The 25,086-nt window shown below is 52.3% G+C and overlaps 1 protein-coding gene and 1 long non-coding RNA gene across 3 annotated transcripts in view; one reads left to right on the top strand and one right to left on the bottom strand.

Moving 5' to 3' along the window:
• Nucleotides 1–16,213, top strand: part of Rph3al (rabphilin 3A like (without C2 domains)) — a 133,609-nt gene extending 117,396 nt beyond the window's left edge. Inside the window, 4 exon segments of the mRNA XM_040749163.1 lie at nt 12,130–12,237; nt 14,108–14,223; nt 14,225–14,254; nt 15,221–16,213. Of these exon segments, the coding sequence (XP_040605097.1) occupies nt 12,130–12,237; nt 14,108–14,223; nt 14,225–14,254; nt 15,221–15,277 (311 nt within the window). The 3' untranslated portion in view covers nt 15,278–16,213.
• LOC110340439 overlaps nt 5,233–25,086 on the bottom strand; it is a 20,084-nt gene continuing 230 nt past the window's right edge. The window contains exons 1-7 of one of the 2 annotated variants that reach the window (XR_005878313.1): nt 23,805–25,086; nt 22,100–22,893; nt 19,294–19,392; nt 9,684–9,766; nt 8,710–9,051; nt 5,845–5,979; nt 5,233–5,702 (exon numbers count right to left, since the gene is read on the bottom strand). The exon at nt 23,805–25,086 is cut by the window's right edge and continues 182 nt beyond it. This is a non-coding gene — a long non-coding RNA (uncharacterized LOC110340439). Of the gene's footprint in view, nt 5,703–5,844; nt 5,980–8,709; nt 9,052–9,683; nt 9,767–19,293; nt 19,393–21,974; nt 22,894–23,804 lie in introns of those variants that run through there. The other variant, XR_002382259.2, reaches the window with a different exon arrangement.

Raw genomic sequence — 25,086 nt, 5'->3', positions numbered from 1 at the left:
CCCCCCAGGAGCTGCAAGAACAGCTTGGCCTAGGGCAGCCCCAGGGTCAATAAAGCCAGCCTTCCTGTGACACCTGGTTTCACGTAGTAGAACCAGTGCTGGGGACTCGTGGCTCATTGTCCCTTAGCAGGACTTACCCTTCTCCTCCACCCACAAGGCACACATACCCTCCACCCCTCCTTCTCCTTAAGAGATGGCAGACACCAGAACGGCCGGGGCTTGACACAGCTGCATCTGCCCCAAGCTCCCTGAAGCTCAGAAGCTAGCATGTTCCCTCTCTAGGAGGCCTGGGTCACAGCCTGTTTCCAGAGTCCTCTGCTCCTGCCTCCCACCTGCCCCGGTCCACCTGAACCAGGCATTTCTCTCTGGCTGCCTTCAAGATCTGTCTTAGAAAGTACTTCAGGGACTTGGATTTGCTCCATTTGGGTAATTTCAAGAAAAACTGGGGTTTTGGTACCACTTTGCCAGCTACTAGTTTTTAAGCAATGTTTTTAAGATCCTGAACTGAAGCAGGAGGAGTCTGCAGTCCTGTGGAAGCAAGCATCAGGGTTCCATATGGGGAGCAGTCTGGCTTAGCTGATCTGCAGCGGTTTACCAGGGAGGCCCTTACCAAGCCCTCCCCCCCCGCACACAGCTGACTTAGCCAGCACCTCCTAGAGAAGCCGAGTCACTGGGGCTGCACTGGCCTTGACCAGGGCACCCTGTGATTCATGGTCATTATCTCATTTGAAGCTCAAGGCAGCTGCAGACAGTGAAATTGACTCTTCGTGATGGATGAGGAGGGACGCTGCACAAGGTCACGTAGGCTGTCTGCTGCACTGAGGGCCAAGGACCCAGCCTCTTCCCCGCGAGTGCCGCTCACAGTGAGCTCTTACCTGCATCACCACATAGCTGGCTCTGCCCCTCCGAGGATTTCTCGAGGGAGGGAGTTACTGCCAGGCTACTCAAGAGGGGGTCTTGTGACAGTGAGGGGTGGCCGGAGCTGTTCTGCCTGTCTATAATCTTGGCCACTCCCTCGGCCTGCACGTCCTGGGTTTCTGCACCTGCTTGCACCCCACCCACACTCTTGGGACCTGCATCCTCAATCAGAAGGGAAGCAACTGCTCCCCCATTTCTGCCCAGAGCACCCTTTCAGCATCCAGCCACCATCAGACATAATGGATGGCGCAGCCAGTGTCTTCCAATTAATTGTCATCCAACCTCAGAATTGAGCATTCTGTATCTGACAGGGTGGTGAGCTGTCTGTAAGTGAGGGCATTTGAGTCGAGGCATTATAATACAGTGAGGGGTCTTCTGCATCAGAAAGTGGGAAAAGCTAACTGTGGGCAATTAGCATGTTTCCTGTTATGCTCCCATGTAAGCTCCAGGCCTGGGGTGGGAGCTAACTGTGGCCTGAGTCTGGGAAAGCCTCACAGCCCATGCAGCTTTGAACCTGCCACCTCTGTCTCGTTAGCGTAGAGAGCAGCAGCCGACTGGACTAATAAGCGGGTTCCGTAGCCACTGATTTTCCATGGAGCGCATATGTGCTTCCTGACTCCTTAACGCAGCAAGCTATTTATACGGTCGCTCCATTCACTCTTAATGAGCCTCGGTTGTGGATTGTGAAATGTTTTATTTTGAGACAGGATTGCTCACTGCCCAGAGCCAGCTGTTGCTATGCCTCCTTCCTTCTCTTCTCTGTTCCTGAGAAATTAGCATCTTGGAAGCTCCTTGGAGCACACACACAGTGACACACTTCCTCTGTGGACTCTGAACTGTGCATTTTTGTCACATTGGCGGTACCTGAGTCCCCCACCGCCTTTGGAATACTTAGGCGGATGTGCTGAGCTCTGGGGCCCTGGCTGGCTGTAGCAGGTGAAAGGGGGCAGGATGGGCCAGGAGGGCCTGCATGTTAGGAGGCAGAGTGGCACCTGTCCTTGGGGACTGAGACTCTGCCTCTACTAAAGGCCACAGTCTGGTGAAGCAGCGACCTGATCTAGCTGGCTGCTTAAAATGCACTGTCAAATTTTTTAACTGCAGAGAATTCTCACTTAAAAAAAATGGAGTTCTGGCTTTAAAAATCAGAAGGTCTGCCAATGCCCCCCTCTCAGAGACAGCGGCAGCTTTCCCTTTTAATGATGGCGTGTTCTCTGGCTTGTCACAGTCCCTGGCCCTCCCTGCTGTCTCTGACACTGGTTCGGGGTTGCTGTACATGATTACAAAGGAGGGAGACCTGGGGTCCGACCCAGTGGTTGAATGCTTACCTCCCATGCACCACGCCCTGGCTTCCATCGCCACACCACAAAGGAAAAAGAAGAAATCCTTCTAGGGACCATGTCTCTGTAAAAAGAAAGAGTGACTATGAGGGGCCCTTGTTGCAAGGAAAATGACTTCCCAGGCCTTCTCATGTCAGCCTCCTAGCTCACCGCAGTCGGTGCAAGGGACCAGCTACATCGCATGTGTGAGCCCCTTCATCTAATTCTGACACACGGGCCCTGCCCACAGCAGCTCTGTGCCTGCTGTAAGCATGGAGGAGACCACATAGCCACCTCCCTAACTTTCCAGCCAGGGCTCCTCCCTGAGCCAGCCTGCAGCTCTTGGGGCCTGTAAGGCTCCTAAGAAAGAAAGCCTTGGTTGTGGAATGGCACTTTCCCATTAGGATGGTGGGGGAGGGGCTAGGACAGGGTCTGCTCTCTTCCAGTTTTCTTATGTTGGAGTTCAAGGACCCCTCCAAGGGTAAGGGCCCTAACAGGAATTTCAAACAGGCAGTAGAGCAATGTGCAGACCACTTAGGGAGGTCACCCACACAGCGAAGACCAGTCCTGTGTGTCATCCAACATTGTTACCCTTCACGCCCCCTCCCTCTCTGGCCCCCTCCCTCTCCCAGTATCACCGTCTAGTCGTCATTGCCATGTCCCATCTCTGCTAATTTTACTCCTTTCGGGGGCTCTATGGCCCTGGGATTCTGTGGGAGATAACTAGGATTTTTAATGTAAAGATATCTGAAGCCACCAAACATACACAAGGACACACAGACCAAGAAGGACCAATTAGGAGAGGATGAAGAACCAGTGTGAACCATCTGAGAAGGCACCATTGGTCCCACAAGGCACCTCCAAGCCATTGACCCTGGTCTTCATAGTGAAAGAAAGTCATAGTTTGCCTCAGCCTTGCGGGGACCTGAATGTCAGAGGCTAGGCAAGAGAAACTGCTGGGGTGCAATGGTTCCCAAGCCCACTGTGGCCTCACCAGAGGCAGCCCCTGACTCTCGGCCAGCTGCCCATCTTCTCTGTGGCTGCCTTTCTGCCAGGCCCAGCAGAGGGCTTAGGACCATTAGCTTTTGTCCCGTGCAGGTAAAAAGACAGAAGTCAGCTACAGCTGTAGCTGCCACGTATTGAGGGTTTGCTCATGGTAGTCTGTATGGAGCTCTGTGTACCTGGAACTTTATGAGGACAGCCTGGTATGGGGCAGGGGCCTTGCTCACTTACAGAAGGGGATGCAAGATCCAGAGTCCCCATAGTGTGTGTGGTAGTCTCAGCACAGAGGGGAAAGGGAAATGCCCACCACACTCTGGAACTGTGCCTCTGCTAGCTCTCCGGGACACAGAGGCCAACGTTCTTGTGTGACCATGCCTATCATCCTGCTTTAAAAGGAAAGCCCATGCATTTGGCCTCATCCTGCCTTCTGAGCCCTTGGTTATACTGAACAGCAGTCTCAGAACGGGAAAGAGTCTCCACTCCATGCCTCCCCCTTCCCCCAGCAGCCCTGTCCCAATGTCTGTGCTGGCTTAGAAATTGATTTCCCAGAGCAGAAGGCCCTCATTAGCCACACCCTGAAGGTTAGGGGCATGGCTGTCTCCTCTAATTTGCCCAAACCCGATGATGGCCTCAGCGGATTAGCCAACTCCAGATGTAAGGTGAGGTCTTAGGGTGCCTTGCCCTCATGGAAGCTGTGGCTGACTCAAGTGCAGCCCAGGGGCACAGAGCTGTCGCTGGGGCCAGCTGGCCTGAGCTCTCTGTACACAGTACAGTATAACCCTCTGCAGCCGCCCATCTGTCTTGCTGGCTGAACCTACAACTTAATTCCACACACTGTAGACTGAATGGCCTTTGGGAACGTGGGTGAAGTGAGTGAACCAGGTCTCCCATTCTTCCTGTTCCAATAAAGCCCTGGGGTAACAGTGTGGGCTCTGCTGTATCCAGTTCCCCTCCAGACTGCCTGTCCATGGCCGAGTAAGGCTGGCAATGCAGAGGGTCCCCAGCGGACTCCTCATTCGTCCCGGGAGCACGGCAGAGAAGAGACCCACGAGGGAAGAGGCAGCTCGTCCTGCCTTGTTTGCCCCCAGAGCTGTCACCAGATCCAGGCAAGGCAGGTGGCCCATCCTCTTGCCAGGCCCTGAACACAGACCCCAGGGCTGAGGTTCCTCTAGATGGAGAACTATGACAGAGAAACATGGAGGGGAGAGAGACAGATTATAGAAACAGAGACCCAAGAGCACTCCCAACACATGGAGACCGGAAGGGGGGGAGAGACACGAGGCACAGCAGCAAGGGGACAAAGAGACTTAGAAAGGTGGGATCACAAGATCCCATTTTCTTTATCTTTATTTGGGGGGGCATCACATGGAAGTCCGAGAACAACTCAGGAGTGGGCTCTCCTCTTCCATCACGTGGAGATCAGAGATCTCAGGAGTGGGCTCTCCTCTTCCATCATGAGCGCCTTTAACCGGCTGAGCCATCTTACCAGCCCCAATGAGACTGTTTTCAAAACAAAACAAAACAAAACATGTCTTGGTGAAAGAGGCACAAGCTGAAATCAAGAGTAAGCAAAGGCTCATGCCACCTACCAGCCAAGGGCAGGAGACACATGCTCTTGTTTTGTGCCTGCTAGAAACCAGAGCATTACCTGTACCCAAACCAGCTCATCCCCTATCTCCCCCGAGGGCCTCAGCTAAAGAGCTTCCTGACCCCCAAAGAGCCCACTGCCCAGCCTTGACGCTCCCTGGACTCTGTCTGGAAGGTATGCCAGGCCTACTTAAATAGTGCTCATTTGTAACCCCTCCTCTTCCGGGAAGTTCTCTGACTTCTCTCCCTGAACAATGTCTCTCCCACACTGCCATGCTCTACCCAATTCTGTATATCCCGTTCTCTCTGGAGGAACAGTTATTTCCCTCCCTCCTCCCTCCCTCCCTTTCTCCCTTTCTCCCTCCCTTTCTCCCTTTCTCCCTCCCTCCCTCCCTCCCTCCCACCCAGAGCTCCTCATTCTAGGCCAGGGACAACAGGGTTTCCACACCCGCAACCCCATTTCCATTGATCTGTGGATTTGTCTTCATTATCTGTCTGTGAGCCTGAAGGAGAGAGAAAGTTAAAATCGATGCGAATGAATAAGCCAGCACTGGGACCCTCCTAGCTCTAGATCGGACTTGTCAGTCAGCTCTGTGCTTCCTGTGCCCGTCCTGCCTGGGGTCATCTTCAGAGCCTCTAGTGGCAGCCTGGAAGGGGTGCCAGGGAAGGAAAGCACCCTGGTATCACATAGTATTCCATGGGGCTCTTTGAGTGTCCCTGGCTGTACACCAGGTCAGGTTGGAAGCATACTTAACTCCTGTCGCCTGGTCCCAGGAGGGAAGGACTGGTACGCACTGAACATTTTCTGGCTGTCAGTGAGCCCATCCCTGGGAGGACAGGTTCCCCAGCCTTGGGACATCCTCCTTCCTGGCTGGAGCCCTGAGAACAAGCCAGAGGGAGAGCCCACTGTTCCCTCCCACCCCCAAAAGCAGCCTGCTTCCCTCGGCACCCACTTATCCCATGTCCATGGCAAATGGCTTCCCACCCTCCACCCAGTCCCTGTCCAGGCTGAGGCACATACCCTTTGAGTGTTCTAGGGAGTCATGAGAGGTGCTGACTGGTAACACTGAGGTGACCTAGGGGCTCTAGGGTCACCTGTCCTTCTGGCCCGATGAACGACCCCTTGCTGACCTCGCTGCCACACACAGCACTGCCCCTGGGAAAGGTTTTCAGAGCACAGTCACCAGATAGCTTTATCTAGGGCTTGGGGCAGGTTCAGGAAAGGAGAGGGATTCTAGTCACAAGTGACCTTCCCCTGGGGTAGCTCCTGGCAGGGTGAGGAGGTCAGAGCAGGAAAAGCAGGAAGTGGAGGCAGCCAGGTGGGCGTCTCCACCTTCAGTGCCTGGGGCAGAGGGTTCTGGGTAGTAGGGATCCCTGGGCATTGCACTGAAGCCTGATTTAAAAGAAATTGTTTTTTTGGTTTTTGGAGGCTTTGGAGGCCTCCTTTTTGAGGTTTCTCTGTGGTTTTGGAGGTTGTCCTGGGACTAGCTCTTGTAGACCAGGCTGGTCTCGAACTCACAGAGATCCGCCTGCTTCTGCCTCCTGAGTGCTGGGATTAAAGGCGTGCACCACCAACGTCCAGCTAATTTTTAAAAATCTTATCAGCTTATATAGTATTTGGCCTTTTCCCCTTGCTGGATCACGTCTTACTGAGAGTTACTCTGTCTCTCTCTTCCACTTCTTCCTCCTGTCCATGTCACAGATGAGACAATCGAGGCTCAGAGTGATGTTTGCCCAGAGGTATCCAAGGCAGAACCAGAGCCAAGGCAGTGGGCATACCATGAGACAGCCTCCCCCATGCCAGGGCCTCTGGCTCTGCCAGCAAAAGACCCAGAGGACATAAAGAGCCTTTGTGGAGAGAGGGGAACCAGGTATTTGGAGGGGGAGGGTTCCCGAGAGTGCAGGGTCATTAGGTGAGACAGGAACATGGATGCCACGTACATGCTGGGCAAGGTGGGAGAGCAATGGTCCCAGCCCAAGACAGGCGTGGGTTTAGATCCCAGCTCACCCTCTAAATGTCCTGAGAGCATCCATGCTCTCCTCCTATGAAACATGGGTTGAGGGTCCACGCTCCCTCAGGAGAGTCAGCTTCACCCCTGTGAGGTGGGCTGGGCCCAGAGCATGGAAACTTGCCTCATGCTAGGGCACATGAGCTGTGATGTATGTCCCTGGTCCCTCTTTGAATCTCACAGCCGCTACGATGGGAATCATCATTCATCCATGGCTTCACTGAGCACAGATAAATAAGCAAGGTGCACAGCTGGGGAGTGACAGGAGGAGGACGCAAACCCAAGTCTACGCCTCAGCAGGTACCTCTTAGCACAGCGTGATCCCTGGCTGTTGCCACCAAATCAGGAACCCCAACACATACACCTGTGGGTGCTACAGCCATCCTGGCAGGGCCAACTGCATCTGTGCCAGCCTGGTGGCCCAGGAGAAGTCACTGGAAGGGCCTGTGCCCTCCCCAAGGCCTTGATTGTCGTTCCTTTACGTTAAAAATATTTTTTGTTGTTTTTAGTATGCAAAATTTTCCACCATCTGCTGCTTCTTGGCACGGTGTTGGAAATATCTCCCTACTTCGAACTCTCATAGCTTCTGGAGACTTTAGGTTCTTCGGAGCAGAACAGCCACTACTCCCAAAGGTGTCCCAAGCTCACTGCCTGCCACCCACCATCTTTGCACCGGGAAGGTAGATGTGGTGTGGCCCAGATGGGGTTCTCATCCTTTCAGTCAGAACACAACATCAGCAACTTGTCTGCTACTGGGCGGGCCTCACACCTAGGTAGCTGCTGGGTCAGTCTCTTGGTTTTTGCCATGAATCTTGAAGAGGTGCGTGGAGAGAGGTAATAGCTAAGCAGAGCCTGGAGACAGGGTCCCAGGCCCCCATCCCTGTCCCCTGAGCCATCCCAGCTAGGTGTCTTGACAGGACAGCAGCTGCCACATGTGTCCTGTGAGACATTCAAGGGAGATTTTCCAAATGGGAAGAGTTTCCCCCACACCCCGCCTCATGTACCAAAACTCAAGAGTTTCCATGGTGACAGTCAAATTGCAAATCCGTCCAAGAATGAACTAGAGGGGGAAAAAAATAAAACTGCCCATCTCCAGAGAAACAGGCCTGGCTGGCTCTAAGCTGCCCATCGGCTGCTGAGGATGAGGGACCAGCATGATGGGAAAATCTCAGGGATGCCAGGGTCTCCAGCAAATGGACCAGGAAGTCAGATGGTCATGAAGGAAACCAAGATGGGAGCCTCCTCCTCCTGCCTTGTGGTAGAGCCCTGTGAGTGCGGGTGAGGATACCTCCCACAGGCTCTCAGACCAGTGAGTGTCTGCCAGGGTTTTCCTATTTACTGTCGGAAAGCCAAAGCGTGGCAGAATATAAACCCTTGTCCCCCAGCCTGTCCCACATCTGTAGAGGATAGAAGAGCAGAGGCCAAAGATTTATGAGCCTGAAAGCTTCATTTAGACCCTGGAAGATTTGGAGTCCTAGCCACTGTTTGGAGGGAAGGCAGCATTGGTACCCAGGTGGCAAATTACCCAAGGCTTGGGTTTTGTGGGAACAGGAAAAAAGCGAAGGCTGCTTCCTTGACCACTGGAAGAAGCCACAACTACTTTAGTATTATTTGTGAGACCCAGGTGTGCATAGCCTCTTCTGGGTGTCTTTCCCCAGTGACTAAGTGGCCAGCTGCTGGTCAACACTGCCTTCTTTAGAGCAGACTGGAGGTGGGATTTGAGTCTTCAGCACAGAGACCTGATGGCGTAGCCCCAGCTTAAACCCCCTGGCACAGGGCTGGGCACATGACTCGGTCAGCAAAGTGTTTGCTGCACACGCCTGACCCCGAGTTCTGCTCCCGGCATCCATGTGAAAAGCTGACGCAGCGGAGCTCACCTGTAAACCTAGCGCTGGGAAGGCAGAGATGGGCAGGTCCCGGGCTTGCAGGCTTCATAGTCTTGCTAAATTGATAAGCTTCTGGCCAGTGAGTCTCAGAAAAGAGGTGGAAGGTGATAGCGGAAGACATCCAATGCCAACCTCAGGCTTTGTGTACACACACACACTTGATACCAAAGCCTGGTCCAGTTTAAAACCCTGGGTAAAAAGAGCGGAGAGGCCAGGCAAGGGGACAGTATGTCTGAAAGAAATGAGTCCTGGTGGTCCCTGCTCTGTGATCCCATTGTGAGATGAATTGTCACTGGCAGCTGTTCCCCTTTCCATGGTTGAACCTTTTGGGCTCTGTCACAGGAAATAAAGAGTGAGTCAAATGGGAGTAACTGGGGCGGGGGAACTGTCCTGGGTTTGTTTTGTTTCTGTGATTTCTTTTAGCCCTTGTACAGCACAGGTGCCCTTGGGGACCAGGTGATAGGCACCCTCTTCCCACCTCCAGGGCTGCTGTCCGCAACTTGAGCCTACTCCCAAGCCCACTCTTGGAACATGTACAATAGATGACAGAATGTAAGGGATGACACCAGCTCCTGGGACATTCAGCCCACCATCCCTGCTGAGTCCCTGGCATCTGTCCCTTGCAGGTGTCACTCTGCATCTCAGAGCCCTGTACCCAGCCCAGCTCCTAACCGCAAAACCCCCAGATCAGCCCCAGGGAGGACGGAATATTCCAGGTCAGGAAGCATTGATTGACAGATCATGCACAAATGTCTCTGCCAGAGACGGCTATGGAGGTCAGTCACCGACTCCGCATAGGTACTCTTTTACCCCAGCTAGCATTAGCTAGCTCCCATCCTGTGGTCCTTTATTGCCCCAAAGGGGGACATAAGGATCTGCTTGCTCCAGGTGTCTTAGCAGCAGGCCCACTTCCTGCCCATCTCCTCCCACTCCTGTGTCTGGGGCCCTGTGGGGTCAGTATTTACTCAGCCCAGCATGAGTCAAAACGTGTTTGTAGCACTGATGATGTCTATGGGTTGGTCTCTGTGGATTCATGTTCAGTTCAGACCTGAAAAGGAATTACAATGTAAGTCAGGTTCTTACCTACAATTCTCGTGGACCATGAAGGGGCACATGAACCCACCCCATCCCTCTTCATTCCCACTTCCTCTTGGTTCTGTCCAAAAGGCCAAATCAGAAGTCTTGCTAGTGGCATCCCCTGGAGAGAACTAGAAAAGGGTAAGAGGCTGGAGCAGAGGGAGAAAGATCAGGGATAGTCACATACTCATTGCTCACGAATGCACACAAGCCTCCTCTTGGTGGGAGCCTTTAACAGATCTGCGTTGGCTGGAACACCCTGACAGTCATCCTGGTGGGACGAGGAAAGGTCTTGGATGGAGGAAGTTAGTCTAGTGATGACGGTGAGGAGGTGACAGATTCAACACCTCCTGGAAGAGGGGCTGGCAAGCGCCCAGTTGGCGGGGTCGCCTGGCATGCGCGAAGACCTGGGTGTGGGCCCCAGCACCTTAAAACTTGGCCTGGCACAGGCTGGAGACACGGCTCAGTGTTAAGCCTGCATACTGCCCTTGTAGAGGACCCAAGTTCAGTCCCATGCCCCTGTCAGGTGGCTCTCAACCTTCTATAACTCCAGCTTCATTCAATGCCTCTGGCCGCCATGGGCACCTGCACTCATGTGCATATACCTACACTGACATCACACTCACCAACTGAAAAATGAAAATCTTTAAGCAAACAGAAACCTAGGCATGATGGTACATACCCAAATTCCCAGCATGCAAGTAGTAGAGGCAGGTGGATCAGAAATTCAAAATCATCCTTGGCTACATAGCAATTTAAGGCCATCCTGTCTCAAAAAAAAATCTCCATTTTGGTGGTAACACTGACAGCATAGGCAAACCGAGGCAAGCTGGTTATCAGACCTTCATGAAGCACCTACTGTGTGCTGGCTATTAATAATCTCTGAAGGCCAAAGTGTTTAGTCAGCTCCAACTTTAGCTACTGCTTTTGTGACCCGAGTCCCTCCGCCAGAAGGTGGCGTACACTAAGACACAGACTCTCTAGAAGGCTCTGGATCCAGGCTGAAGGCCCATTTCCTCCACTTGTTCCCACAGAGATTTCCTTAACTGACTGGCACTTCTTTGTTGCCTCAGTGCGATTTCAAAAGACAGCAAGAGCTTGGCGGCTCAGCTGGTAGCCTGAGGAAGGGAGGAGGAAGTCTCACTAGTGAAGGAAGGGCTTTGTGGTAAAGACCTCAGCCTGCCCTGATCCCTCCCAAACCAGCACTTGGCAAGTCAAAGGAAAGCATCCAGCGCGGCACCCCCTGCCGGTGACCCTCCCGGAGACAGTGGCCTGTGAGAGAGCGACCTTTGACCCCACACCTACTTATCTTTGTTATCACTTCATTATGTGCTTGAAGAGAGTCAGAAAAGAGGCCAGAGCTGTTTCATTAAAAGCAAGATTTTGTAAAACTTGAAGAAGCAACTTGCCTTTTTAAAAAATTTTTTAATCTACTGAATTAGGCGTGGGCAGGACAACTGTAAAAAGCAGAAGGAAGACATGGAAAAATCTAGGAAGATCCTGTTGTCAGGTCTTATTTGCCCCAGTCCTTAAGCTCCAGTGACAAGAACATGAACCGGAGTCACAGGCCATGGTACAGGCTGGGTCACATGGGTCAGTACCCAGAGACGCACCCGGGCTCAGGAGGCTGGCACACGGATGCACATCCCTGCTTAAAATTAAAATAGAATGTTTGACGGATGAATATATCCTGTATTACGACGCCCACGGTTGATGAACCAGCCAAATACGGTAGTGCGGAAAAGAGGGTGTTGGTTGAGAGCTCCCGGTGAGCCCTTGCTCCATGTAGCTCATGACACCCCACTGTGCATGGCTGATGAGGACCCAGGGCAGCGGCTCCTGCTGGCTCCCTGATTAGAGTTAAGTGGTTAGGAACCACAGCCCATCTTTTGACTGCCACAGGCATGTGACCCAGTCTCCTGCCTGTGTGATGGGGGCAGGGCTATTCCCTCCCATTCTGAAGCTTCTTTTGTGAGTTCATCTATGTTAAAGCCTGTGATTGCTGCCTGGGGGTCAGCTGTGGTAAGTGCCTTTTAGTGTGGCCAGGCAGAGGCCTCAAAGTCCCTGTGCCAACCTCAAAGGTGGCCACCCGCTCCTACCAAGCAAAAGGTAGGCCATGATGGAAGAGATAGCTAAGGGACGAGTCTTCCTTAAAGGTGACAGGCATGTGGGGTCCATGTCCGCCTCCTCGCCTCACATCCTCAGCTGATGGCAAGGCATTCCTGTTCCCTGGGCCACTTTGTGGTGGCAGGTGGCCAGAGGGAGGCCTACCCTGGTCCACTCTGCCCAAGCAGTACAAAATCATCATGACTCCTCTGCTCTTATCTGTTCCAGTGGTTTCCAGTGACAGTGACTCAGATCTCAGCTCCTCCAGCCTGGAAGACAGTGCCATGGCCACTGTGGTCAAGGGCACAAAAGGTGACAAGCCTAGAGGGGACGCGGGTAAGTGTGGAAAGTCAGCTGTTTGCTGCCAGAGGTGCTGGGTGGCTTTTGGGTTTTCTTTGGTGGCAGCTTCTCCACTGGTGTCTGGAAAGTGTCCCTAGGTCCATAGGAAGGAGTGAGTCCAGGGAGGCAGGCCAGGCTCCTCTGTATGTGAGGGATAAGGAAGGAGGGCAGGGCTGACCAGAGGCCGGGCCAGCAGGACCACTCCCTCTGCACACACCTTCTAGGAAACACCCTGGTCAGCATTGCTCAGTTTACCTAGTGAGCATCACAGGCATGTGGAAGTCAGGTACAGTTCCTTTGGCCATCCATGGCATCCCCAGCATGTGCCATCACCTCCTGATGGCCACGGCCTTCTCTTCAGCACAAAGAAGGTGGAGCAGGCCATCTCCAAAGTCCCTTCTTGTGTCTCCTGGCATGGGTTAACGGGAGCAATGAGTTAGGAGCAGAGAGGGAAAGGAAAACAGAAGGCTCCCATGTCTTTAACAGAAGGACCTTCCTTTGTCCTCTTGGGTCAGAGCTAGAACCTTTGAAGGAAGTTTCAAGGAGGCTGATTTTGGTATGTAGAGTGAGCCTTATAGTATCTGCCCTAAGCTAGACGGTGGTGACACACACCTTTAATCCCAGCACTCGGGAGGCAGAGGCAGGTAGATCTATGAGTTTGAGGTCTACAGAGTGAGTTCCAGAACAGCCAGAGCTATATAGAGAAACCCTGTCTTGAAAAAACAAACAATATCTGTACCAAACTGGAATAAAATGCCTTGGGGTACTATCCTGTAGCCAAGACTATGACCTCAGGCCAAAAATGACATGGCAGGAATCCTTGTTGGGAACCAAAATTTGAGCTAAGTCAGAATTGGCCAATGTCTGGCACACACACTACCACCTCTACGTCCAGTGCCATGGCAGACATTACTAGTTGATTATAATGCTCTTTCTCCGATGTGCCTTCAGAATCCTCCTTAATAGTGGCCCACGTGGTCAGTATCAGGGAAATGAGACAAGACTTGGCACCAGCAGCCCCAAGATGCTCCACCGGGACAATGTTGCACAAATTGCCTACCAACCTTGGTTTCAGGACAGGCTTCTCTCTCTTCTTCATGACAGCCCCTGTCTCCTCCCTCCACACCAACTCTCAGCGGGGTAGCACCATCTTGAATAATCATGTCATCTTCAAACCTATCTCACCTGCTCTCCCCTCCCCCACTCTCTTCCTCCTTCCAGTTACTGCTTTATTGTTTTCACTTATTGGCTTGGAGGCCACGGTGCATGTGTGAAGGCCATAGGACAACTTATGGGAGTCAGTTCTCTCCCTCTACCATGTGGGTCTGGGGATCAAACCCAGGGTGACAGGCACCTTTGTCCACCGAGCCATTTCTCTAGCCCCCTTAATGCTTTCGTAGAAGCTGCATTGCATTACCCTATTTCTCATCGCCCTCAAGGTCTCTCCCTGCCCACTCCATTTTCAACACACACACACACACACACACACACACACGCACGCACGCACGCACGCACGCGCGTCTTTAGTCTTTAGTAGTACAGGTAGCAAGGTCTACCTTAATACCGCCTCTCTTCCTTTCCCCACATTCCCTTTCTCCACCCCTCTCTCTGTGAGGGTAGGAAAAGCTAATCGCCAATATTCTTGTCAGTAGCATGTTACTTAGAGTAGAAGTCCATTCTGTTGCTCGAGCGTGTCTTGGGTAGGCCAGCAGAGGGTAGAGGTCTGGCTACAGCAGGCAGGCACGTAGGTGGGGACTGCTGGGCAGACGGTCCAGAGTTACCACCACAAGTCCAGGTAAAACTGAGCTGGCTCTTTGCTGGCGAGCCCAGCTACATCTCCGTTCCCATCCACACACGTCTCTTGCAGGTGGCAGCGTGGAGTCACCCAGGATGGGGCCTGTCTGCCCACCCAGCCATCTCTCGGGTAGCCAGAGCAGCCTGGCCAGTGAGACTGGGGCAGGTGCCTCAGACCCACGGGGAGGCACCCAACCCTGGCCTGAGCCCAGGGTGTCCGGTGAGTACTGCCTGCATTTTCAGCAGCGCCTTCATCCCCTCCCCCCCCCCAGTGGCCGGTAACATTTTCAGTTCTTCATGTTTACTGAGCTCCATGCCAGGCAGTGGGGAGCAAAGGTCAGCCAGACCCAGCCCTGACCAGAGGGACTCAGAATGGTGCCACCACCTTCTTCTACTGTCCCTTGTCAGTCTTCCCTTGCTCCTAACAGCTGCAGGCAGTTCTCACTGAGCCTGGCTCGGGAACAGTGGAGTGGGTCTGTCCTTATTCTCCAGAGCCCACCACCTCCAAGGCTTTCTCGAGCCTTGGTGTACACGTGTGACAGGTTCGGAAAACAATGCTGTCACCCTGCCTTGTGCTCACTGGTCCAGCATGGGAGCATCATGATGTGGGGTGCATCATTCTTAACCCAGAGAAGGTGCTGACTCTTTAAAGACCAGCCTCAGCTAGGCTGGGCAACTCTGGCCAACAGCCCACAGGCACATACATGAAACAGCATCCGATGTGCCCCTTGGAGTCTCCCTCAAGTAACCTGAGTACACCCCACTAACGACCGCATTCCCTGTTCCATGGTTCCTCCAAAACCACGGGGTACTGAGAGGGAGACAGCAGTAGGCAGGCATGGGAAGTGGCCCCTGTCTCCTCTCTGCAGCCTCCTGCAGTCCCTTATAGGATTTACCTAGTCCCAGCTCCAACACTGAGTTTGGGCACCAGCAGTGAACCTATGTGGTGCTAGAGGTCTCTGTCTTGAAGACGACCTCGGTTTGGACAGACAAACCAAAGCATGGTGGCAGATAACAAGCTTGGGAGCACACAGCACGGTGGACAGTGCAGGTTTATATGCAGGCTCGCCCTGGACTCAGGAAGGCCCTGCCCTCACATCTATTCATCCCAAAGCTGGCTTGTCACTCACTGGGAAGGAAGCCACCCCACTCTCTCTTCAGTGGTCTTTTTCTCTCTCTGCCAAAGGTAAAAGACACACACGGGCAACTCCCCGCTGCTGATGTGGCCACCTGGCATGCCTAGGCTGAGCAGACCCTCCAGAGGAAGATTCGGGGAGAGATCTCAGCGCTCCCTGGCTCCTTTCTGAAGGTCCTTGAGGTCTTGCAAGCACCCTGATGGCCTTGACCTCCAACTCAACAAACCAGTGTTTGGGGACCGAGTGCTTGTCCCCACCTAGTGCCTTGCTGCACCCTCCTAAGCAGAAAGCCTCGTTTTCTACCGCCGCCTTTATTTATTGTCCACCCCAGTCATCCCCATGTCTTGCTCTGCTTGGGTCTTGGGTTGGACTGGGAGGGCCTTCCTATATGCACTGAAATTTCAGTGGGGCCACACAGGGCTTTCTTTGTGCTAATGGTGAGAAGAAATCTAACCCTGAGTGTGACCCTGCAAAGCTGAGTGATCCCTCAGTGTGGAGCAGTGTCCTATCTGCCCCAGGCTAGCCCAGGAACGGGGTTTAACCCAGCTTTGAGGTTTCCCTGAAGACCCTGTTGGCCTCCAGGTTTTTGCTCAGCCTGGGCACATAGCTCCCCTAATATTAAAACACTTTTTGTTCTTCAATGGAAAACAAGGCTCCTACCCTGCCTCATGCTCACTGGCCCAGCCTGGGAGTTTCTCATTCTCAAACCAAAGAAGGCATGAAAAATACTCAAACTGTAAACCTTCCCTGGGTGGGTGGGTGTGTCTGTGCTCTTCCTTCCTGTTAGTCTATTTCCATCCTTCCCCACCATCCTCAGTCCTTGGAGTGTTTTCTCTCCAAGGCCACCACGTTAGCCTTGTGCCCTTGCTGCAGGCAGAAGACAAAGAAACTCTCGGTTTCCCTGTGACATGTAATGCTTCAGGGTTAAAATAATCAACATGAGAATTCTCATGGAGCCACTCTTGACCCAAAGACCACAATCGCCACATTCAAACCTGTATTGGGATGGCAGTGGGTGGATTAAAATAAAATTTTAAAATGTACTGCTAATTCGCTGACATCCCTTCCTAAAGCCTGGTAAGAGGAGCCAGCTGGATCAGGGCTCAGTGCAACTCCTAGCACTAAAGCCAGCCACTGACTTCTGGCTGCATGTGATAGACGGAGGCACACGCGCCGTTTCCTCTGTCCCACTCAACACAACCTAAAGGAATGAAAACAGATGAAACGCAAAGACAAAGGGACAGGAGGGGATGAGAGCGATTTGGAAAGCTAAAAAGGTGGGACGGTAAGATGCATTCATTGTCAACCTCCGGAACCCCCAAGATCCAGGGGGGAGGAGCCAATCACACACCTGCCCACATGCTCTGTCTTCCCTAGGAAACTCAGAACTGGCGAGGAAGCCAGGAGAGACCAGGAAGCTCAGTAAGGCTCTCAGAAGTACTGGGTTGTTAAATGATTGGCCACGGGCTGGTAGAGAGCTTACCTAGCATGTAGGAGCCCCAGTGCTCAATCCCCAACACTGCAAAAAAGAATGAGCAGTGACCCCTGACCTCATCCCCTTGGCCCTCTTCCCCATACCTACCCCCATGAACTCTAGGCCCACATGACCTGGTGACTGCCCTTCCCTGACCCTGGTTAACAAGTTAACTGCTGGCCGGAGGTGAACTAGAAATATAGCCCAGAGGCTGGGTAAGGTCTCTTGCTGAAATCTACAATGGTCAGTAAAAACTCAGCCCATTGCCTGATGACAGCCACACAGGCCTATTCCCTCCCCTCTCCCTCCTGCCTCCAAGTATGAGACTATCTTGGGCTACATGAGGCTGTCTGGTGGGGGTTGGTGGGGCATAGAGATAAAAGAGGCTAACAGGAAAATTTCCAGCAACATAGATGGTCAAACTTGCAGTTAGGGAACTTTCAAACTGAAAAATAAGAGGGGTAAGGGATGGAGGACTCGTGAGTGTTAGGGCTGGAGGGATGGCTCAGTGATTCAAAGCACTTGTGGATTTTGTGAGTTCGGTTCCCAGAACCCAGGTTAGGTGGCTCCTGACTGGACTGCGGGTAACTCCAGCTCCAGGGGACCAAGCCCGCAGCACCTGCACTCACTCTCACGCACACACACATACAAGAACCCCGTAACTTGAGAAAATGAGGGCTGGAGAGATGGGCAGGAGTGTGAAAGAGGTGTCCCAGTGTGGAGGGGTCATCCGTGATACCTAAGAGTGACATACATACGTGAACTGGAAAGTAAAAAGCTAAGACTAGTAGACCCAAAGACAGACTCAAGGGAGCTAAAGGTCCCCAAGATTGCCTGGAGGGAGAGGCACTTGGGATGGGCTGGGATTGCCGTTTATTTGGCATGGGACACTTGAAATACTGGGATCTTTCATACGGTAAGTATGTACCATGGGGTGGTGCGTGTACCATAGCACACATGTGGAGGTCAGGGGACGACTTTGTGGAGCCTGGTCTATTTTTATACCAGTTAAGAACATCAGACATCCTGCCGGCCCCTTGAGTCTTTTACTGGAAAGCATACATATCACATATCAAACGTTAAACACCCTGGGAGGGTGGCTGGCGGCAGTGAGGAGCTCTCAGCCTGGAGCAGGGGTGAGGTGGTAAGGAACCGCCAGGCAGAGAGAACAAGCCCTGAGCTGCATCTCAGTCTCCTACGCAGACCTCAGAGACTTAGTGCCATCAACTCAGGACCGCTTAGCAAGGGTGCAAAAGCAGCCCACAGTCACAGAGATCAGTATGCAAATTAGGCCAGCCTCACAAAGACAGATGCTCTAGATAGTCTCACTGTGGTTCCTAGATTTTATGCAGCCACATAAAAGCATGTGTGTCTGTGGTAATGCAAGGAGAAGTGGGATTGTCTAAGGCAGTGGTTCTCAACCTTCCTAATGCTGTGACCCTTTAATACAGTTCTTCATGTTGTGGTGACCCCCAGCCATAAAATTATCTTCATTGCTACTGAGAACCACTGGTCTAAGGGAACAAGAGAAACTAATGGGAAAGGAGAGGCAAGGAAGGGAAAGTGCGTATATTCAACATACAATATGTACAAGTGGGCGCAGAGGGGCTAGCAGCTGAGACAGTATTTCAGAGAACCTGAGTTCAATGCCTAGCACCTATGTCAGGCAGCTCCAGGAGGGCCTGGCCTCCTCCAGCACCGGTATTCACATGCACACATCTATACAAGCAAATTAAAAAATAAAATAGTATATACTTGTGAAAAAAAACTTTAAAGCACTCCGTATTGAGTAGACACTTAGTAGGTGTGTTGTCTCCATTTACTTTCACATGTGTGAGTGTGTTGCATACATATGTTTGTGCAATGTGTGCATGTAGTGCCCAAGGCAGCTAGAAGAGGGCCATCAGATCTCCCTGGGACTAGAGATTGTGAGCCAGCATGTGGGTGCTGGGAATCAAGCCAGGGTCCTCTGCAGAAGCAGCCGGTGCTCTTAATTGCTGAGCCATCTCTCCAGCCCAAAAACTTTGAGTTTTGCTTTGTTTTCTGTTTTGGTGTTTTGTTTTTAATCTTTCACACTAGTTAACTTCCTCTTGCAATGGTGAGTGGTGGCCATTAGCAGCAGCAGCCGGCCAGTGCTGAGAGCATGAGGGGAACACCCCCGCCCACAGCCTGCTCTGCCACAAGCTCTGGTGTCCAGAAGGTCAAGCGGACCCCATGCATTTCACCTTAGGATATTTCATAGGACAGGCTTGGAGGGACAGAAGCCGTCCTAGATCTGGGCGTGCCTACATCTACACCCCAGCCTGTAGGTGGCTGTTCCCCTACCTCTAAGCTACAGTGCTCTTCCCGTGTCTCTAAGAATGGCCAAAGGCCTCCCAACCCCACCGCAGCACACGTGTCCCACCAGACCCCAGGCCTGGGCCCCCCGGCCCCCATATCCTGCAGCTCCTAAAACAAACTACAAATGCGCTCCCTGGGCACAGTTCAGCTCCAATTAATCCTGGGCAGTTCGGTTTTACAATTGAGATGGGCTCCAGATACTTCTACGAGGTCAAGGGCTGCTCCAGAGTCCAGGCTTCTCTCAGCTGCTATAGAACCAACAAGCCATTCTTTGCAGAATGTGTTCAGGGTTCCAACCAGCCAACTTACCACTCAGGACTGTGCTTTTTGTGGTGGTGAGTAGAGGGGGAATCTACAATGTCTATCAATATCCAGAATCGTCTCAGACATCAGGTGACCTGGTAGTCTCTGCAAGAGGAAGCAGGTACGATGTTCGTGACTTTGGGGCACCTGGTTTCCAGCCTCAGCTCCACTATGTAGCACCTGAGTTTATACCTGAGCTCTGTGCCTCGATTTTCTCATCTATAAAATGGGGAGACTTCCTTCACAGACATCTGTGGCCATTTAAAGCGTAAAGGCACCTGTGGGTTCCTACCAGCCTGTCAGTCCCAGCCGCAAGCTACTGCTCGGCAGGACTCAAGCATGATACGGACCCCAGTCGTTCAGATGCATGAGAGCACGGTGGCTGTCTTACAGACGCCCCTGCTCTGCCCTCTGCAGCTCTGGAACAGTGAAACTCACAGTGCTGATCTGGCCATGGACCGCTGCAGGGACCAGGTGTAGTTAGACATCGGGACTCAGCAGTGCACAAAACAGACATGGCCTCTACCCTGTCCCCACAAAACAGACATGGCCTCTACCCTGTCCCCACAAAACAGACATGGCCTCTACCCTGTCCCCACAAAACAGACATGGCCTCTACCCTGTCCCCTCTGAATCACCCACCCAGCAGACTGCAGACAACACTGGGAGCTCTCCACGGCGTGTCTGGGTCAGAGGCTGTTAACAGAACTTTCTCCCTGGGTAGGCACCAACAAATGGCTACCCCCTCTTCATAGGGCATCAACCAGACAAAGTATGATTCCTCCAAAGTCCAACGTGGGGAACCCATGAGTTTATTGGGCTTCCTCACCAGGCATAAGTGATCCCAAAGCACTCGCCCATAGCTACAGAGACAGTTCAGTTATTCTTCTGCTCTATACCAGCTAGATTCCTCCTGAGATCATGAAACCACATGCCTGTGCATATGCATGTATGTGCGCTCCTGCATTTGTGTGTGTGTCCGTGTGTTTAGGACAGAATCACCTACAGCTGGCTGGGAGGTGCAAGAGGGCGTGGCTAGAGGTTCAGATGAGAATCCAATGACCCTTCCTCCTCCCTCCTATGAGGGAGCATCAAGAGTCAACAGACCCCATCTCTAAGGTCCCCTGGCAAGTAGTCACAGCTGCCCTGATGCAATAATGGCTGGTATTCTCAGAGAGCTGCTCTCTACCACTGAGGCTGGGAGAGAGGCTGCAGGGATGGGGGTGACTTTTACACTTCCGGGGGCAGGAGACCTCTCTTGCAACCTCACTTTGAAGCTTCTGGAGTGTTCTACCTGTGTTTCCTAGGGCTGGCAGTCCTAGCCCCACACTACCTATGAGATCTGGCACAGACCTTGGCACAGGAGATGAGACCAGCAGAGAAAGCATACCTTCCTCACAGGCCCAGGTGGGTACCTGGCTTCTGCTAGCTTCTCAGCATCCCACCCAAGCTGGAGAAGCTCTGGCATGAGGATCATCTACAGCAGTTCCCGCAGACACACTCAGCACATTTGAACGACTTCCACCACTCAAAAACAGAAGGTCCCTCCCTAATGCCTAACACGGTGTCTGACGTCACATCTGCAGGGTCTCAGGAGCCCACGCTATCTGTGTCTGCCTGTGTCTGCTCCTCACATGAATTGCTGCTGCGTTCTGGCTGAGCGCAAGGTGAACCCAGCTGAAGCTGTAAGGCTAAAAGCAACGGAGGCCAGCATCAAGGTCTCCAGGCAGCGCCCTCCCTCACTCCAGCTCCACCCACCCTGCCTCCTCCCGTGCTGAGCTTTATTTGCTGACAACTAACAGCTCTCAGTTCCACCAAGCCAAGGCCAGAGAGAGATGAAGCATTTTGGTGTGAGGGGAAGATAATAACCATGGTGGCCACCATTTGTTGAGCCAGACACCTGCCACCAGCTTTAGGGACTCATACCCGCCCAGGAGTCAGGCACCTGTTTCACTGTCCCCATTGTACGGAGAAGGAAAGCAGAGACATCAAGAGAGCCTGCTGATGCACCCGAGGGGAACAGATGCCCAAGACTGTGCCATGAGCCTGAGGCTGCAGTGGGGACCGGGCTTGGAGGAAACAAATTAGGACTCCAAGTAAGAAGGAAGCAGCTGAGAATGGCCTTCTCAGTGGAAGGCAGAAAACCAGTCCCTTGTCCTTCTGGAGAATTTCTACTGCTGATATGACAAGTGAGAGTAAAGCCCAGTCCCCCACACAGATTTTACCCACTAGCTGGAAACTGCCTGGTGCCCACGGCCCAGTGTGACAGAGTGCCCAGTGCTGACAGCAGTCTTTGTTCACTGAACTGGACCTAGTTGATCTTGGGCTTAATAATGCCTGGGCTTAGTGCAAGGGGGGATTAGACTAAGAGGGCTTCTAGGAGCTTCTGCCTCTCCAGGCTTCCAAAGCCTCAAACCTGTGCACTCACCCACAGCCTGAAGGTGTGACCAGGGCATAGGGATGACCCTTGAACTCCAAGAAGATATAGCTCCCCAGAACCTAGCTTACCTCACAAGTCCCCACAGGTACTCCATTCTCCCATGGTCACTTACTTACTCTTGTGCATGCGTGCGTGTGTGTGTGTGTGTGTGTGTGTGTGTGTGCGTGTGTGTGTGTGTGTGTGTGTGTTAATATCACCTCCGTTCAGTGGCATTCATTCACAACATTGCATAACCATCACCATCACTCATTGTTAAACGTTTATCATCAGCTAAAACGAGCTCTGCACTCACTAGGTTATAGCTCCCCACACTTCTCCACTGCCAGCCCTGCCAACCCATTTATTATCTTATTTTTTGACTACACTTGGTACCTAATTTAAGTGGAACACATAATATATGACCATTCTGTTTGCTGGTCTCACTTCGGATAGTGTCTTCAAGGCCCTTCCATGTTGTGGCATGTCTCATTTCAGATCTTGGACATCAGCTGAGTGATATTCCACGTGATGGATCTACTATGAGATGCTGGCCCAGTCATCTCTCCATGGGCATTTAACTCGCTTCTTTCTTTCAGCTATTGGGAATAAGCTTCTGGGAACACAGGACTCCGAGAATGTGTCCATACCCCCCTCCTTTCAATGCTTTTGTAAAGGGGATGCTAGTGGGCCATGGCTGACCTCATTCCTTGGCACAGAAATCCCAGGAAACAGAATTACATGCCTTCTAATTCCCAGTGCGAAGAAGCAGGCACAATCACAATCAGAAATAGCAAGTCACGTAAACAGCACCTAGGAGAGTCTTTGCTTCCCTCTGAAACTCCAGGCCTGCCAGCATTATCAACCACAGCCGACAGGCAGGTGGGTCCTTCCTCACAGGTTTGATTCTGGTGCCCATCACATACTTATCTGGTTCAAAGACAATCAGGCTGAAGGCTTTTAGAGAATTCATAAATTGGCCTGGGGATTAGTGTCACCCAGCCGACACAGGTTACATTCAGCTCAGGGGTTCTCTTAGACACAGCCAGGAAAGTTTCAGACCCATCCATTCAGGCCAGTGCTATTCTGCCCAGCTTTCAACAGGAACTGGCTTTTCATATCCTGCTTTCCACATTACATCTTACCACACTAACGTGAGGCCAAGGGTTCAAGATCACAATAAGCAGCACCTGTAACAGAAAGTAGAAGAAAATGGGGAAAAGTGAAAAGCCATTCCTGGTGGAGCAGGGGGTCAGAAGTACTGATACGGGCATGGGCATTAGTGACCATGAGAAAGGGGGGGGGAACATATTTGCTCTAGTCACAGGAAGACGCTTGACTGTGTGTGACCTTAATGATGACTAATCTTATCTATGTCAAAGCCACCATTTGAAAACACCTCTGTTGTAAACATTCCCTTTGACCCATTTTTTGTTTTGCTTTTATACACTCAGGGAATAATTTACCCAAAATCTAGAGGATATGGAATGCTTTTTTTCTTAGCCTGTTGATGTCACAGCAACTGGAAAGTAAGTAAGTAAATAAGCAGGCATACAGGGCACAAAGGGGCAAAACCAAAAGCAGGCAGCAAGAAGGGAAAGGATAAAGAAAAAGTGGAATTTGAGAGACCCTGCAGAAAGAGCAGGCACTAAAACACAGCAGAGGCCTCATCTCCAGCCTCTCACCCAGCAACTCGGTCTGTCATTGCCTCCAGCTGTTACTGTCTCCTGGAAAACTGTGATGCCAAGGCAAAGGGCCCTCCCTGTCTTCTCTACCAATTGACTATTGCAGTGCCTAGGATTAAACCCATCTCAAGCGTGTTTGGGCAATCCTGCTGCTGAGTTCCATCCACAGCTCCCTACAGCCAGCACTCACACCATTTCCTTCCCCACTCCTCCCTCAGCCTGGGGTCCTCCAGCACCCAGTGTCCCCTCGAAGGCCAGCAAAGAGCTCTGCACATGCAGTGGGGGCAGAGGGAGCCTGAGCCGGAGAAGGGGTGTGTGTGGAGAGAGCATCTACTCCATCGTCCAGCTGAGGGAGACCCTGTTCCTGCTCTTATAGCTCCTGAACATGACAACTCTTTGAGACGGAGCATGCTTACCTCTCCTGAGAGCTTCAAGGAGGAGTGAGGATGAGCCTCCAGGAGTCATGATAGCTCCAGACAAACAACCGAAGTCCCTCTGAGACGCCTGTGCCCAAGCAGGCTTTCTTCCACAGGACAGAACTTTCCCTCCTAGCTCAGGCACAGCCTCCATTTGTAGTTCAGGCACTCCTCAGAGCAAGCCGGTTGGTTAACACTTCTTTTTAGACAGGGTTTCTCCGTAGCTTTGAAGTCTGTCCTGGAACCCACTCTGAGGATGGCTTCAAACTTCTGCCTGCCCTGCCTCCCAAGTGCTGGCATTAAGGGTGTGAGCTACCGCCACCACCCAGCATCACTTTACAACAAGGAACAGAAAACTGAGCAGGCCTTCATTCCCCACAGACCGTCTACTCCCAGGTGCCCACTCTTAGCTGTTGTGTGGGGTGAAGAAGCAACAAAGGAGAAGAGTGCCCTTGCCCGTGGACCCTCCCAGGTGTGCCTCATGCCCGTGGACCCTCCCAGGTGTGCCTCATGCCCGTGGACCCTCCCAGGTGTGCCCTTGCCTGTGGACCCTCCCAGGTGTACCTCATGGGGAGTCTGCCCTCCCACCCTTCCGCCCTGGGAGATGGTCTGTTCCTTAGGACTCCATTTGCCCTCTCCCTCGGCGCAGAGGTGACAGCATAGCCTCCTCTGCGATGGGGGGCTAGCTGAGGACCCCCACTATGCTAACCATGGTAGAAGGGATTCCCTCGCTAGGAAAGGACCCTCAGGGCCAGAAGGGTCATGGTCACATCTGAGTCCTATGCATTTGTATTTAGGTATACAACCTTGAGTAGAAGGCTTCTCAAATCATGGAGCAGAGATCCCAAAAACTATTACAGGGGTACAGGCAGCCACTTGGAGGATTGCTGGGTTTGTTCCCTGACATAAACAAAGAACAGAACATCCGGGAAAGACAGATGAAAGCTGCAGAGAAAAGGGAGCTAACAGCTTCAGCCGGGGATGGGAGAAGTCTAAGACGAGTCTGCTAGAAACACAATTGCTTGGATATTTCAAAGAAGTCAGGGGCCTCTCCTTTTCCCTATTGGTCCTGTTGAGAAAAGCCCCGCCCCCAAACAGCCTCTAAATTTCCTCTGAAAACAAAAACCTGCCAAGTCAGGGAGCCATTTCCCCTTTCGTGATCCATGCCTCCCTAACTCTTCACTTTTGGATATGAACCCAGAAGTAAAACTGGCGTATCGTATCATTCTATGTATTCATTTTCTGTAGGTGCACAGTCTCACTATGCAGCCAAGGGGCCTGG

This window comes from Mesocricetus auratus, unplaced genomic scaffold (assembly GCF_017639785.1).
Source record: "Mesocricetus auratus isolate SY011 unplaced genomic scaffold, BCM_Maur_2.0 Super-Scaffold_100007, whole genome shotgun sequence".
Taxonomy (NCBI): domain Eukaryota; kingdom Metazoa; phylum Chordata; class Mammalia; order Rodentia; family Cricetidae; genus Mesocricetus; species Mesocricetus auratus.
Note: the sequence above shows the minus strand (reverse complement) of the source record. Positions and strands in the feature narration are given on the sequence as shown.